Source organism: Penicillium canescens (genome assembly GCF_028828765.1).
Source record: "Penicillium canescens strain IBT 15451 chromosome Unknown utg000006l_segment0_segment0, whole genome shotgun sequence".
Taxonomy (NCBI): domain Eukaryota; kingdom Fungi; phylum Ascomycota; class Eurotiomycetes; order Eurotiales; family Aspergillaceae; genus Penicillium; species Penicillium canescens.
In genome coordinates, this window is record NW_026703968.1 from 1,628,000 (window position 1) to 1,644,117 (window position 16,118).

Sequence of the window (16,118 nt, forward strand, 5' to 3'; positions counted from 1 at the left end):
TGGGCTTTACCTGGCCGGCTATTCTCACTTTGCATCTTATTTTCAAGGCCACCCATGCCCCGCTGTTGACTCATGCGCGCAACCCGCGCCCAGCATTCTCACCATGCTTCCGCACTCCAAACCCTCCGCTCTCGTACCCTCTCGGAATGCCCTTCGAGTTCTCCGCCAATTAGCCCTGGCCGGTTCAACAGTCGGCGGGTTTTGTGCTGTGGCAGCCTTCACGTACGATGTTCATCGTCGAATCCGCATCGCCGAGAAAATCATTGAAAACAAACGAACAATACACACCACCGCACCAAACTATGATGCAACATCTGCTGCCAAGCGTCTTGCAGTGATGGTCGAAGCAGCGGAAGCGGGAGAGTTCATGGGAATCGAATCCCTCAAGACTAGCAAACGAAAAGCTACCTCCGGCCCCGAAGAACCAGGATCGAACGCTCCCGAAATAAAACGCGACCCAAATCCCAAACCCAAGCCAATGATCACCTTGGCAAAAGCACATATTCGCCAGAAGAAGTCGTGGAGTGACCCGATCAAATTGTTCCAACACAAGAGGAATGTGGACGGGCTGAGCTTAGCTCGGAATAACGAAATTCTGGCCATTGAGGCTATCCAAGCGGAACACGCTCAGATAAGGGGCCAACCCCCCTAGATTCCGAACTTCGTCGATTGATGAGCGAGGAGTTGGAGATCACTGCTGCGAACTTGTTTCTGGGAGCCACCGCTCGTTTGAACGTCATCTCATGGGAACGGAGACAACTTGCGTGTCATATCTTTACCGCAAACTGCATCAAAGGAAACGTATTCATTGCCCGAACTCTCTTCAACCGACTAAACAATATCAGTGTTGTCTCGGAGGGGATGTGGGCCACCCTCATGCATTTACTCGCCAAAGAGGGCCATATCGACTCTGTCGGTGTCCTCTATGAAAGATTCAGTTCCAAATTTGTTGTCCCCACCCATCTGCTGGAGGTTATTCTCCGGTGCCTTATCGAGTCCAAGCGGTTGGAAGAGGCCAAGCATCTCTTCCACCTGCGTTTCAAGAATGACTATAACTGCGGCCTGTGCGGGGCTTACCTTGATGGACTCTGGAGGAAGACTAGGAGTATCGAATTACTCAAGGCAGAATTTGCCAAGATTCTTGAAAGTCTTCAAAGCCTTGGGCGAAAACCAACCGAAAAGCTGTTTAATCCGATGGTCAAAGCCTTGGTTGAATCGGGTCGTTCCGAAGAGGCCGAGGTTTTGGTTCAAGATATGCCAACCAAGTACGACGTGCAGCCTGGATCCCGCACCGTTGGATTGATCATTTATAGCAGGGCGCTCAATTGTGATTGGGATCGGGTTATGGATGGGTTATACGCCATGCACGAAGCAGGATTTACTAAGCAAAAGAAGGACTTTGCTCTCGCTTTTGACCGTGTCTTCCTCGAATACTATCCAACCCACACGGGCGAACAAACATTCGACTTGCTCATTTCATGCATCAACGAATTTGAAATCGTGCCTGACAGAGTTCTTCATCGACACATAATCGAAGCGATCGTTGAAAAGGGCACCGAGGAAATGCTCGAAGCCATCACGGAGATGGCCATCCAGCGTCAATGGAACACCGGCATCGGCGATGAGGAAATTGCGACGATTCTCAAAACGAGACGGCTCGCAATGACCAACAGCCCGGTGGGAATTTGGCGAATGATGCAAGCAGCCAAGGACCGACAAGCATCTTCGTCTTCTTCTCAGCGCATCCTTGGCACTAGCTTTGAGACCTGGGCAGTGCGAGGAGAGAAGATAGCGCCAATTCACGCTCCCGCCGAGGAAAGCTTCTCCGAAACAGTGAACAATATGGTGGAATCCAAAGATGCCAGTTGGTACGTCCCGCTCCACAAGCGAATGGAGCACTATCTTAACATGGGCCGGCCCTATGATGCTCTGGGGGTGTATCAACACGCTACCAATAGTGGTTTTGTCGTTAGACCGCTCCATCTATCTTTGGCTGTGATTGCCTCGATTCTTGAAGGCAAAACTGGCCTCATTAACGCGCGACGCATGATCACCTCCGAGTGGGATTACTGGAAGAAGGTTCCAACACTCCGTTACAGCAAGCGGTTTACGCCATGGCTCCCTGTTTTCTTCCAGCGGGTTAGGCAGATTGATCCAAGCGTCGTCGGACGCGCGGGGTTGATCAAGATGGCCATTTTCGAATACTACACCATTTGCAACAATACCCCCGGTCTTAATGTGAAGCACTTCTGTGCGGCTTCTTACAGTCAGTACCTGCTCAAGGGTGGATCGCCAGAAATTGCTGTCGATCTTCTCACGACGATTTACCAATCTCGCTGGAAGATCTCTCATGGATTTGATCAGGTCCTGTTGAAGTTGCTGCTACGGGCCTTTGGCGAGCTCCGCAACCTCAAGGGTGTCTGGTGGTGTATACTGACGGTCCTATCACGACAAGAGGCGATCAAGCCTGAATTCGTCGTGGAAGCTCTCTCCCAGATGACTTCATTGGACGAGGCACTGGCCGATACCTCCGGCAGTAACACACAGCAACTCTGGACATTGCACAAGGCCGTTGAGGTGCTACAAGCCAAGTCTCGTGGTGACGAATACTGGGCAAACCTCAGCGTCGACTCAGCGTGGAAAAAGTCAAGACGTTCCCAGCTCACTCGGCCTGAGAAGGAAGACCCTTTCTTGCCTACTGGCCCTCTCAAGGATCTGATCCTGAAATTTGACGAAGAGTGGGAGTTGGACTTGCTACTAGGACGCAAGCAGTTTAATACTGCCGAGCAGACAAAGTGGTGGGCAGAGCACAACCTCGCGAACTGTCACACGGTGGCACCAGAAGACCGCGAATATCCTATCTACAGGGACCAAACCTGGGATACATATTACGTGCCGGAGGAGTGACATATATGTAATATAATTGTACAAGATCCCTGTATCAATATGAAGTATAGAGAAAAAAAGAAAAGAAAAGAACAGAGTATAGATCTATAAACTTGAGTCTATATACCGTGATGTCTCGTGCTGCGTAGAATTCAGAAGGCGGAGAGGGCAGACTTTCACATGTCACGCCACCCCTTTCTCTCAAAAAACATCAGCCCATATCTATCGCCAATTCTCTTTTAAATCAATTGCTTCAGTCGATAATGGTCTCACAGTTTCTGTTCTGACAATCCTACCTATCTCCTCCATAATGGCATCCCTCAACGGCCATGCCGCCCACTCCCAAGCCGCTCAACGCCGCATCGAACACCACGAGGCCGACGTTGTGATTGTCGGTGCCGGAATTCTAGGCTGCGCGCTAGCATTCGCACTAGGAAACCAAGGAAGAAGCGTGATTCTGCTTGAAAAGTCATTGGAAGAGCCCAATCGCATTGTTGGTGAACTGCTCCAACCGGGAGGTGTTCAGGCACTGGAAAAACTAGGGCTACGCGACTGCCTCGATGACATTGACGGAATTGACGTGAAGGGATACTGGGTTTCATACTTTGGCGAGCCGGTCCTCCTCGAATATCCCAAGTCCACCTCGTCAGGACCGGCACCTCTAGGACGGGCTTTCCACCATGGCCGATTCGTGATGAAGCTCCGACAGGCGGCCCTGAGTTGTCCCAATGTCACTGTGGTCGAGACCAAGGTTACTGGTTTAGTCACATCGTCGCATACCCAGGAGGTTCTGGGTGTGGAGTGTGTAACTAAGGACCTGAAGGATTGCTACTTTGGCCAGCTCACCGTGGCCGCCGACGGCTACAACTCCGATTTCCGCAAAAAGCACCACAAATACACACCCAAGCGTCGTTCAAAGTTCTACGGATTGGAGCTTATTGATGCTAAACTTCCCGCGCCCAATACCGGTCACGTCCTTCTTAGTGATAGCCCACCTGTGCTCATGTACCAGATTGGTACACACGAAACTCGAATTCTCGTCGATGTTCCGGATAATCTCCCAGGGGCGTCGGTGAAAAATGGTGGTGTCAAGGGCTATATGAAGAACACTATTTTGCCTAGGCTTCCGGAGGGCGCGCAGGCGTCTTTCTCGGACGCATTAGAGAAAGGCCAGCTACGATCAATGCCAAATTCTTTCCTACCTGCCTCAGCCAACACGACACCCGGTTTGATGATCCTGGGCGATGCGCTTAACATGCGGCACCCATTGACGGGCGGAGGAATGACGGTGGCGTTCAACGATGTCTGCGTCCTCCGCGAATTGCTCAGTCCAGAACTTGTACCCAGCTTCTCCGATACAGATCTTGTTCTCAAGCAACTAGCTCAGTTCCATTGGGCACGAAAGAACTCCTCTTCTGTTATCAACATCCTTGCGCAGGCCTTGTACTCGCTCTTCGCTGCTGATGGTATGTCTTCCCTTTCCAGGCCCAAGTCGATCCCTCAATTAACGGTTTATACAGATCGAAGTCTGAGATCTCTTCAGCGTGGCTGTTTCCGCTATTTCCAGATTGGTCCTGTTGGAGGCCCCATCGGACTACTGGCAGGTCTCATCAAGCAACCTCTCATTCTCGTCTCCCACTTCTTCTCCGTTGCTTTCCTCTCTATCTGGGTCCTCCTCTGCGAAACCCCTATGACCCAGATCCTCCTATTCCCATACAACGCCTTAATGATCTTATACACGGCCTGTATCGTGATTTTTCCATACATCTGGACAGAGATCTGGTATTGACCCTGCTCTCATCCTCCCCAAAGCGATGCATAGGAGGTTTTTGTCCAGCAGTTTCCCTCCGTTTCATTATCTTTCTGATGAACATATTGTTGATTCTACCTGGCATTCGGCCTTCATCTTAATATCCCCTCCGGTCCTATTGTCTTTCAAACGCCTTTATGTGATTTAATTTTGTATTCTAACTTCTGATACATTGCGAGATCTGTGCTACACTCGCACACTATGTACTATACCACATTACATGCCATATACACATCATCATCTCAGTGATGGATGATGCAATATCAATACTTTCCGGATCCGAATCTTGCTAGTATGACTACTCCCTCAAAAGAAGCTAAAACATTATTTACAACCCCAATCTATGAGCTTCATATCCTCCTCATTTGACCAGCAATCTCTTCTGTAAGTAACCTATAAACCACCCCCCTATCAGATATGCGAAAACCCCTGTCCAATAAGCAAACAGCCAAAAAGCAACCCACCATCCACAAAATGCGCAATGCAACCTGCAAAATCAAAAATATAAACATCCCAACTGTCACGCGAGCACAAAGCAAGGAGAAGCCATGACGGCAGCAATCATCTGAATGGCGCAATGGCGGACAAAAGAGAAGAAGCAAGCAGCAAATGCTAACAACGAAAAAGCAAAGTAACAGACAGGAAATAAGAGCTAATAAAAGAAAAGGCTCTTTCCCCTCACTCCGGGTAATTCTTCAAGATACACTTGCGCTAATACACACGCCCTATACGAATGTTTTTGCTCTTCCTCTTTCACTTTCTCTTGTTTGTTGTTTCTTTCGTCTTGTTTCTTTGGGGTCGACGCTAGCTGCTGTAAATTGCATTGGTCAACAAGTCCTCAAACCAGAGATGTTAGAAGAAAAGATGGTAAAGGTTCGTTTCCATCGTGCTTGTTTCTCTTCTCTTTCTCATTTTTTTCGATACTAAACTGATATGGATATAGATATAGATATGGCCTGTCACCATTAGACAGACACAGCACCACATCCACATCCAAGCCAAAGAGCAAAGAGCAAAGCGAAAAAAAAAAAAAAAAAAAAAAAAAAAAGGACGGGAAATACCTCAAATCCCAATATACAAGCCCGGCAAAATACCAAAAGGCAAGCAGAGAGAAGTGATGAAGGAAGGAAAAAGCGAATTTTTCGAAAATTGTGGTTTGTTATTCTTCATTGGCAACAAGGGCAGTTAATCTCTTTTTATACAGAAAAGAGAATCGAAAATGGCATCATAAGAAAACACACACACAATCAGACACACGAACACACAAGAGCCCTGGATCTAACCTATTCAAACACAAAAGAACTCCAAACAGCTTCGGAAAAAAATTTCGTCGCGATGCGTATGAGGCGTACCGGCCACCCTCTTTGTTCTTTTCTCCTGATGACGATGACAATGGCAATGACAATGACAATGATGAATGCATGCATATGGTATTCCCCCCTTTTACTTCTGGTACAATCCTTCAATGGGGTGGGGGAGGGGAAGAGAGACGGACGTTCTGTATTTTCGGGAGAGATTGAGGTTGAGGTTGACACTCAGTTTGTCAATCGATCTGCCGAGGTGGTATACTGGTGGGATGGGCAAGTTGGGTAGTAGACCAGGAGGTCTACTTGCTTTTTATGAGATTTGTGTTTTGTGTTTGGGTATGGGGGAAACGGAATGGCGAGAAGGAAACGGTACACGGCAGACACTCGGGTTCAGCCGCCTTTTCGCAGGGATTCATCTGCTGGGAGGGGCTCGGGGCCACCATTGATACCGTGTCGAGAGTCGCTGGATGATTTGGTGTTTTTGCGGTTCTTCTTCTTTGTAGTCTGCCAGCCGCCGTGGTTTGTCTCGTTCGTGCCGTTGGTCTGGCCGCCTGGCTTTCGGGGCGGGTGGTCGGTGTGTCGGTCTTTAGAACCTTGGGCGGTGTTATGAGACGCATCGTGGCGGCCTTTGGGCTTGGCCTTGCCATTGACGCTGTTTGTCTTGTCTGAAGTCTCGCCATTTGTTCGGCGTTTCGAATTGGTTGTCTGATGCCGGTTTTCATTCGGTCCAGAGGTAGCGGGTTTGTCACCCGTGCCGGAGTTTCGAGGCTGAGAGTCCTTGCTCGTCCCCTGTGCTGTGCCATTCTTTGGTCGCTCCGGACTTGTCTTTGCAGGCTGTTGAGACAGTTTGGCGGCTGACAAATGGTAGTTCTGCAACCGATCGGCGAGAACCTCGGGCCGACCATTTGTGCTTGGTCTTTCACCATTCACGCCGTTCACCTTTTGGGTCTCGATAGACGGCCGAGTGAAGACGGTAGAGTGCTCCATATCATCAAAGGACCCAGAATCCTGGTAATCCTGAGACAAAGAGTCCGAAAAGCTGGCAGGTGTGTTCATGTTGTGGTCATCCGAGGTCGACGTGTAATGGCTGATGGCAGAATAGGGATCAATTAGATCCGACGCATATGATGAGCGGGTTTCGCTCGGAGGCACCGAGCCATCGACAATCAATGGACCGGGCACAATTGGCCGCGGAGACTTGGCCGGCTGCGATGGAGGCTTGGGGGCTGAGTTCTGCTCAGAACGAGCAGTGCCTGACGAGAACGATCCTTGTCGATACTCTTGTTGGATGGGAACATAAGAATATCCATTGGGGATCTGCAATCCCATTTGCGTGGACATCGGTGACATCATGGAACCTTGCTGGAAGGCCTGCAGTTGTTGAGGAGTCATGTAATAACTCAAAACTTCTTGCGGCCGGTTCTCATCGACCGAGTCCGAGCGCGAACCATTGCTGGCAAGGCTGTTTGATCGCATTGCTTGCTCATCTCCGCTACCTTCACCACCCTCTGATGATTCGGGAGCCGGCCGTTGTTTAGGCCAGCCCTCCGCAGGTTGTGGGATAGTATAAACGGGGATATAATTTGGAAGAGAGGGCGAATTTTGGGGGCGCGCAGGCTGCGAATGGGCTCGAATGGACTTGGGGGATCCGTTAACAACAGATCCACGTCGAGGGTTACGGCCAAGATCAGGCAGAGCAGAAGCGGCCGCCGGGGAGGGAGGGTTCGTGGTGCTGCCTTGTGTGCCAGCGGCGCCAACTGCGGCGTAACTGGGGTTGTAGAATGTTTGCTGTCGCTGTGTTGGGCTGAGTGTTGATTGACTGGCCGTCCCTGACCGTGACTGTGTGCTTTCATCGCCAACATCTTGTTGGTGTGGCACGGGAAATTGGATGAAAGGCTGTCGGATGAATACCGGTGGCGGCCTTCCAGTGATCAATGCTTGGTTGTGCAGCTGCATCCGCAATTCCTGCTCCTGTGCCTGGAGAAGCTGGATTTGCTGGTATAATTGGTCATGCAAAAGATATTGGGCCTGCTGTTGTGCCTGTAGTGAGATATCTGGCATATTTCCGGTGTTTGGTTGCCGGAAGTTTGTCTTGTTTCCAGTGTTGGACGTTCGACGTCCGCCAAGTCCACCTCGCGAAGATTGGTTGCCAAACCTGCCTCCACGGTTTCCTCCCCGTCCACCGCGTGACGGGAGCGAAGGAGTAAGAGTTGGTCGAGGTTGAGGTGGTGGTCGTTCCCAGGTCCGTTCCTCTTCTTGTGGGAACTCAAACTGCTCACAGCACTCTGCCATATCACCCTTAGCAACGGATCTGAAAGCTCTTCGTAATTCCAAGTGGAGTCCGCGGAACGATGTATCATCGGCGGTGTTGCCCAAGTTTCTTGACGTGTTGAAAGGCTCCTCCACGCAGAGACGGTTGTTCATGCCTAAATGCCAATTTTTGGCGTCTTTGTTGATCAATTTGCCTTCTCGCACGGAGATGACGTTCTTCTCAAAATCCAATTCGTGACCATAATACCTGAAGAATTCAAAGAACAACTCTCCAACGGATTGATGGTTCTTCCGGCCAAATTGAGTCAGGATATCAAGATTGTCGTCAAAGGAGCAGAGCAACCCATCAGGCGTGATTCTCTTATTGTGAGGACGAGCTTGCAAACTTGGGAGAATTGGAGGCTCTCTTGTTTGCAGGAAGTTAATTATCAAACAGATCCAGGTGTATGAACTTAACGTGCCGCCGAGACCTACACCCCGTTAGTATCAGCGTCAACGCGTCGAAGCGGCAGTTGCGCACTACTTACCAGCATCATTGAGAACTCGTCGCTTTGTCCAATGCTTGACGCACATTGCCAACGGTCGCACACGATCATCCACCTCGACGTATGTTCGAATCATACGAGTGTTTTCTAGCGCCAGTGTATTATTAACGTTCATGTCACAAGCCAACCGCAGCTCAGGATCCCAAATCTTGACAATAGGGACCTTCGCATGCGACACGCAGACGACCCGTTCCATCCCGTCTATCCAAGTCAGTCAATGCACGGCCAGTTCAATGTCAATTGGGCTCTTACGATCGGCCAACACTGCCGCCAGCAGACACACCTGCTCCAAATCCTTGAAGTTGGTTGTGATACAAATATCCACTGCCCAAATCAGTATGGTTTCCTTTCAACTTCGAGTCCGACACCTACCGTCCGAGTCACTGGAACAGAGTTTGTTCCCAGACGAGCCAAAAATATTTGCCTTGATCTCATGGCCAGGCCACTGTTCATTGAAAAGCTTCTCCAACTTTTGCACCAGTTGTCGCCTTCGGTCGTCACTCTCGGCAGAAGGTAATAACCGATCATAGAGGTCCATGATATCCGTCGTCAATTTTTCTTCCTCCTCCGGCTCCAGGCGTTCCTTTAACCCTTCCTTCTCCTCTGGTAATATATCTGCCCCCAAGCTATACGGCATCCGTCTTCGATATGCAGACATGGCGGTCTCATATTTACATCGCCCGAGGGGTTGCCGGGCAGAAGGGGGAGGTGTGTTGCCTCGGAGTGTGTGGATCGAGGGGAGGTGCTTCCGCGGACGGGGGACGGCGACCGAGAGTGTAAAGAGAGATTGCGCGCATGTTGATATGGGGTGGAGGGAAGGGAATTCGACTGGTGCGAGGTCAATGGAGGGCGAGCAGCTGCAATCTCGGGCGCGTCGGTTTGCGATGTCCATGACATCGTGGAGGGCTGACCCGTTATCGGTGGGACGTCACCGTGGTGGGAACGATTCGCATTCCCATCGATGTGTGAGACCATATAGCAATTCCCCCAAGCTACCCTCGCCGGTCCTTGTGCGTTGCGTTCCTTCTGTTCGGGCTCGGCAAATCGATAAGAGTCCACACCCGCACACCAACACGCACAATATAAACCCCTCGCTGTTCACGCTGTCGGCTCTGTTGGCAACTGACCACAGTATAAGAATTTGGTGAGGTTCGTTTTTGTTCGGGGCAAGGCGAGTAGGTACGGGTTGACACGAGGGATTTCGTGGGATGTGTGAGACACCGGAAGAATCAATCTCGACACAGTCGCAGGACGACTTATTCCGGGACTCGGCCGGGACTGGCGAAGAGAGAAAAGAGTAAAGTAAAAGAGACAATGCGTCAACCAGGAGATGAGAATAAGACAAGAGGGAAAAAAAGGTCACGTCAAAATGAGAGTTTCCTTGAATTGATCCAAAGAAACCGACCAAGAGCAAGGGATGCGTATGCGAATGCGACGGAACAGTATACGGAAAGGCGAATGTGTAGGAGCCAGCCTTCTGTGAGAAGTGGACTTGCCAGGAGGGGAATTCGAGAGTTGAAGATGATCAAAGGTCAGCCCCTGTCGGCGGTAAAGACACTGCCGACCGTCCACCTTAAGGCCACCCAAACATATGTAATTCGAGTATAAGATCAAAGATCAAGAATAAATGAAAGATCAGAGGATCAGAGGCTGGATCAGAGATCAGAGATCAGAGAACCAGAGGATCAGAGGATCAGCGAGAAGAGAATCCGAAGTTCATTATAGGGTCAACGTCACGGAGTAGCAACACTATTGGGGAATAGCTCCCTCTTTTTATTGAATACTCAGTATTCAGGGGCTTCATGTCCTTTGTTTGAATCTCTCATATTTATCTATTTATCTCCTTAACTTAATATATGCAGCTATGGATTCATGCAGGTACCATAACGGGGGTTATCGATAACACAGACTTTTAACAGTAAGAGTAAGAGTAAGAATAGCAGTTTCTTGGCTATTCAGGATGTTATTTGGCCAGAATAGTAAATAAAACACGTCTATCCCTCACTTAGCTCTCTCCTATTCTTCAACCCCCGCGATCGTCTCGCGCGTGGTCCTTGCACGTGCACAACTATAACCTAATCCAGATTGTGGCCTGAGGCATTTATATCCTTTGTTACTTGGCTATTCGATGCTTCATGTCTATGCTCCCCGAGCTGAGATACTCCGAGAAGAACCTTGTGGGTTCGAGCCTAATAGCCCCTCCACAGTCCTGGCCATACAAGTACCGACCAGGGATCGGTAGCCTTTGTTCATTGACATTGGCGGTTACTCCATTAGGACGAGGCTTTCTCATAGTTCTTTGTAACATTCGAGGGAAAAGAAAACAGGCGAGCAGAGTTGATAAAGCCATGGCCTGTGACTGGGAGGGCTTTCAACATGACCTCACTGCCTTTGATTCACGCACGCGTGGGGAAGACCACTATGACTGGGACTGGATTGGGCCGAAGCACAGTCCCATGTACATGTACAGTATGACGAGGGGAAGAATCTTTACCACGCTCTGGACTCCCAGGGTAACGCTGAATGCAGACGCAGGTTCGGGATCGTGTTAGCGACGCATTTTCCGGAGGGTTTGTGCTGTGCTGTTGAACCGTAGCCTCGGTTACTGGGGAAGCTGGTGAGTTTTCATAGTTCAACTATATTCCTCAGCATCTTGATATACTTGTAGTTATGCCTTTTCTCAATTCACCCCGATCACACCCACATCTTTACATCTTCGTGGGGAACCATTCTGCTTACTGGCCGCCGGATGTGTACACGGATTTTGGGCCAATCCTGTTCAGAGGGGCGCGGACCTTGCGGAAGAATATAAAATGAAGCCCCCGCCCTCTCCTGAATTGACCGAGACGGGCTGGTCATAGCGCATCAAACTGTATTCTAGGATGTTACTATTGCATTGCATTGCTGGGGTTGAAGGACTCCAGGATTCGAAGTGTCGTCTAGATCCTTGACTTCTATTGTTCTATTTGCTGATGCATACTCCATATATAGCGATTACATACGTTTGTTCAGACCATTGAACATCGATATACATGCAGATCATATTCCAGATGCGACTACATTCGCCTCGCCCAGAGGGGATTCTTGGCAGGCTGACTGCATCGTGTGGGACCTATTGCAGTTTGGTATCATCGTACAGTGGCCAGACGGAATCCGGTTCTGAGGGATTGAGAGTCTGTGGTTTTATAGAGCCTGCAATATTGTCTTATATAAGAAATGAGGTATATAGAAGTGCATATTACGGACAATGTCAATGTCCACAATAAAGTGGGGAACAGCCTTTGCAGTTGAATTCTTCCAAGTCAAAAGAAAGCGTAGAATAATAAAGAATAGTAATTATCGAGTGTTAGGGCGCACGCTTAGACATCCCAATCTCCGGTGACCGGGCCCGACTTGGACGAATAAGAACACTTGGGTTGCCGGGAATTGCCGCGTTGAATATCTGAGGAAAAAAGAAATGCAATGTTGTCTGATGTCTCTAAGGTATGGTGACAGTCATATAGATGCCGATAAAAGACTTATTAAGAGGCTTGTTAAATAATAAAAAAGCAATGTTGTACATCAACAAAAGTAGACTCCTTTTCGTGTAAGGAAAAAAAAAAAAAAAAACACACCCCCTCCTCCCCTCTATAAGGTAATACACCCACACCCCCCATAGGGACCCTCTCTCCTTTTCTTCAAATTCCCTTCTGCCTCGTTGACTCGTGGTAGAATCACAAGAGGCCCTCCCTAGTAAGTGTTTACTTCCTTTGCGATTGCACTACTGTACTCGGGTCATTTTGGTCATTCCAGTTTTGGGAATAGCCACAAGTCTGACGGGGAATTTTTCATATTCAATACCCTGCTGGATTCCCCCACGAAAAACCCCGGTGTTTCTTCTTTTTTACGTTTATGTTTGGGTTGAAACGTGTTGTGGATCGGAACTCACATTTTTTTCGTCTCGACAGATCGCCTCCGGATCATCTGCGCCGTTCTGCCCCTGAACACCTTCGGTCTCTCGAAACAATGTCTTCGTACTACGAACCTCAGGGCTGGCAAGCACCTGCTGCGCGCCAGGTCTCGTGGGAGCAGCCGGTGCCTCCCTCCCGGTCAGGTATGGATTGAAATTTTGGTGATCGGAGGCGCACACACAACTAACATTTCTCAGGATCCAGCTCGGTCTCCCAGCGCGAGGATTCCCCGGCCTTCTCCTCTCAGTTTGACGGTATGGATACACTTTCTATTTCAATATTTGAGATGCCTCTCGAACCGAAATCTCCGGAAACGTGATGGACACAATGATCAATGGCTGACGTTTGGAAAAGAGGTCGACCGTGCGATCGACAATCTCGTCAAGAGCGGGAAGCTGTGGAATGCTCCTCGACGGGACTCGATGCCCATGATGATGGGCCGGCCCTACCCTGACTACGGTATGTTGCGGGTACAAATGGCTCGCAGAACGCGTTTCTGACTTGTCCGTTGACAGACCCTCGCATGGGTGGTGGCCCCCAGCGACACCATTCGATCAGCGAGTTCGATGGCTCGCGGATGCCCCCGTCCGGCAATGCCCAGGGCTTCTACGCCTCACAGCGGTACCAGGGTCGTCCCAACGAGGTGGAACAAATGATGCAGGCGAAGCGTCGGATGGCGGCACAGCGTGAGAGGGAACTCCGCAACTATCACCAGGAACAACAGTACAACCGAAGTACGTGGTAGCGTCTGATTTCTCTTCCATTTTTTTCTTGAGCCTCGTTATATTCCCCCGTCGGCTTTTTTCATTTCATATTCGTCTATATCTTGTCAGCCTTGTGTAATATATTTGGTTTGGCTTTTTGTTGTCTCTTGTGAACACAGGGTTTTAATACTTTTTCTTCTTCCTTTCAAGGCCTCCTCGCCGAAATGTCCGCAAGCAAATCCGATCGTTCCACCAGCCCAGCTGCCGTGAGCGAAGACAGCCGCCGCGAGCTCCTCGCCCGCCAGCACCGCGCCCTGTACGGCAACGAAAGCCCTGCCTTCTTCCCGCCTGGTGCCTTCTCCGATGATAACTCGCGCCCCGATAGCCAAGCCGGTGGTGCCACCCCATCATCCGGCGTGCGCGGCTCGTCCCCCCGTGGCGTGGACCCATTCGGCCTGACCCAGGCTGGCACCGCTAGCGCTGACGCAGCTCTGCAGTCGCCCTCCCGTGCCAACAGCACCTCCTCGCCTAGCTCCGCCATCAACGCCGGCTTTGGCGAGCAGCCCGTTACCTCGACCTCGTCGCCCGGTGCCGACTCGCCTTCTTCCCGCCAGGCCCCGTCCAAGCCCGTCGCCGGCCCTATCGGCTCCGTCGGCCCTATTGGTTCCCGCCCCGTCCCTGGTCAAACTACCGCTCCTCCCTCCAACCCAGCATTGAACAAGCGTTCGACCACCCCACTTCCCTCCCCGCTGGGTCTCGGCTTCACCTCTGCTGACCCGGCCACTGGTCCTGCCACCGAGCGTACCTCGTCCGCCGGTCCTACCCCTGTTGTACCTTCTGCTGTTGGACCCGGAGCCAAGGACCCGGCTGGTGGTGTCAGCCTCGGCTGGAGCAACGGCAGCGGTGTCTGGGGCTCGAAGAGCGGACTCGGCGTCCAGGCATCAGTCTGGGGCTAAGCCGACAACGCGATCCGAGTGAGCATTGACATATTGCACTTGGCATTTTTCTTGCTTGTGGCGTTGTGAGAACAAAAGCGGACCCCTTTCATTGCTTTGAAATTTGACAAACGGATTTTTTTCGAGTCTGGTACATATCATTCGGCAGAAGGATGCTGGTTGTTTTTTGGTGCGCTCGTCCCGGTTTTGCTTTTCTATGTTTTGGTTCTGGTTGGTTTTATGCAGGCTTGGGAAAGGACTGTGGGTGCTGTTTTGATTTTTCCCTCTTTGGTGTCGGCGGATGGTGTCCGCTTGTGGATCATATCATGTCTTCTCTCGTATCTCGGGTCAGCATCTTGTGATTCTTTTTTGCCTTCTTTGCTTTTTGTTTTCTGCTCCGGTGCCCGTGCGGAATGGTCGGAATAATGGCGCTTATTTTCGAAGCTCGTGGGTCATTTCTCGGTGTTTTTCATGTCGGATATGCAAAGGTTTTTTTTCTTTCTGGGGGTCGGTTCGGGAACTGCACATTGAACTTGTTTTTTTGGGACATTGGTCTGCCTGTTTTACTACCTCTGCTATGGAGGAGAGAGGCGAATCGCGGCTCAAAACGGATATTTCGATTTGGATATTGATTTAATTTTTCTTGTTTTTTCATTTGTCTTTCTTTTCCAAGGTTTGGTTGGTGAGATTTGGTAACGATATAATGCCGTTGCAGATGTAAAAACGCCTGGAGTTTGCTTCTATACCTCGACTAGGATACTTGGTTACTTGGCTTCGTTTGATCTCGTTCCGGCACTGCTATGGACACCAATTGGGATCGGGATTGGGACTGGGACTGGGCTTCTGCTTTATCTTCTCTTGTCTTTGTCTCTCCTTTCTTATGTTTGCCTGGCCTTGCCTTTGGTTATCGGCACTTTGATGGGTTGGCTTGGTATATGACATTCTGGTTTCTGATATCGCGTTCGGCTTAGCATACGATCTGGTGCCCTGTCTTTTGGTTTGGTTGTGTGGAACACACCGGTGATCTGGCTATGTTGGCGTAGCAATTTTAGTCTCACTTGCTCTAGAAATTATAATCTGCCATTATAGTATGAGAATTCATCCTTTGGGGCATGTTGATCGAGATGTTTAGGCAAGTCTTTCCGACGAAGACTGATAGTGAATTTGGACATGTTGAAAAGGGACAGAGAGGATTATAACGCTAATGAACGCCATATTGTGACATTAATTCATCTAGATTTGAGGGTTGTATGATGGTTAATAGCAAGGGTCGGCTTTATGGTTATGTTCTGAGCCTTAACTTTAATTGTCTATAGATTAACGGCTAAAATATATCAATTCGAGCCCATTCCAAGCGCTTTCTATGCTAGAACTTACATGTACAATAGAAAGAAAGGCCCCTGTGGCATCCGGTGCTAATTCTCCCGTTTCATCTTTAATTCCGCTTACATGTAGGGCTGCCGGATATGACCCCATCATTGGAGCATTATTATTCACTTTCCTCCCGAGAAGACACCGAAATGAGTGAACCCGGAAGGAAATGGGGCATTATAGGGGTAGTCTCAGCCAAGAACATATGGTTGTGGAGAAAGAGGGTGTTCCAAGTAGATGGCGTTAAAACAGTGTTTCACTAGGCACGGATGATGTACCTTTTCCATCCGCTTCTACTATACACCAGACAATTAGACTGTCCATATGTCCACCTGTCGC

The 16,118-nt window shown here is 49.8% G+C and overlaps 5 protein-coding genes across 5 annotated transcripts; 4 read left to right on the forward strand and 1 right to left on the reverse strand.

The window, feature by feature from the left end:
• Window positions 1-103: 103 nt before the first annotated feature.
• On the forward strand, window positions 104-652 carry N7446_009581 (uncharacterized protein; the record flags this gene model as incomplete). The annotated part of the gene is made up of 1 exon (XM_058518326.1): window positions 104-652. One exon carries the CDS (start codon window positions 104-106, stop codon window positions 650-652), a length of 549 nt encoding a protein of 182 aa, XP_058369114.1.
• Window positions 653-672: 20 nt separating this feature from the next.
• On the forward strand, window positions 673-2,907 carry N7446_009582 (uncharacterized protein; the record flags this gene model as incomplete). The annotated part of the gene is made up of 1 exon (XM_058518327.1): window positions 673-2,907. One exon carries the CDS (start codon window positions 673-675, stop codon window positions 2,905-2,907), a length of 2,235 nt encoding a protein of 744 aa, XP_058369115.1.
• A 289-nt stretch (window positions 2,908-3,196) lies between these two features.
• erg1 (squalene monooxygenase erg1) lies at window positions 3,197-4,675 on the forward strand (the record flags this gene model as incomplete). Its single annotated transcript, XM_058518328.1, has 2 exons — window positions 3,197-4,352; window positions 4,407-4,675. The coding sequence occupies 2 exons, from the start codon at window positions 3,197-3,199 to the stop codon at window positions 4,673-4,675; spliced, it is 1,425 nt and encodes a 474-aa protein (XP_058369116.1).
• Window positions 4,676-6,393: 1,718 nt separating this feature from the next.
• N7446_009584 (uncharacterized protein) lies at window positions 6,394-9,711 on the reverse strand (the record flags this gene model as incomplete). The annotated part of the gene is made up of 4 exons (XM_058518329.1): window positions 6,394-8,744; window positions 8,802-9,020; window positions 9,072-9,143; window positions 9,192-9,711. The coding sequence occupies 4 exons, from the start codon at window positions 9,709-9,711 to the stop codon at window positions 6,394-6,396; spliced, it is 3,162 nt and encodes a 1,053-aa protein (XP_058369117.1).
• Window positions 9,712-12,824: 3,113 nt separating this feature from the next.
• N7446_009585 (uncharacterized protein) lies at window positions 12,825-14,429 on the forward strand (the record flags this gene model as incomplete). The annotated part of the gene is made up of 5 exons (XM_058518330.1): window positions 12,825-12,912; window positions 12,967-13,023; window positions 13,124-13,228; window positions 13,285-13,503; window positions 13,684-14,429. The coding sequence occupies 5 exons, from the start codon at window positions 12,825-12,827 to the stop codon at window positions 14,427-14,429; spliced, it is 1,215 nt and encodes a 404-aa protein (XP_058369118.1).
• Between the last annotated feature and the right edge of the window lie 1,689 nt (window positions 14,430-16,118).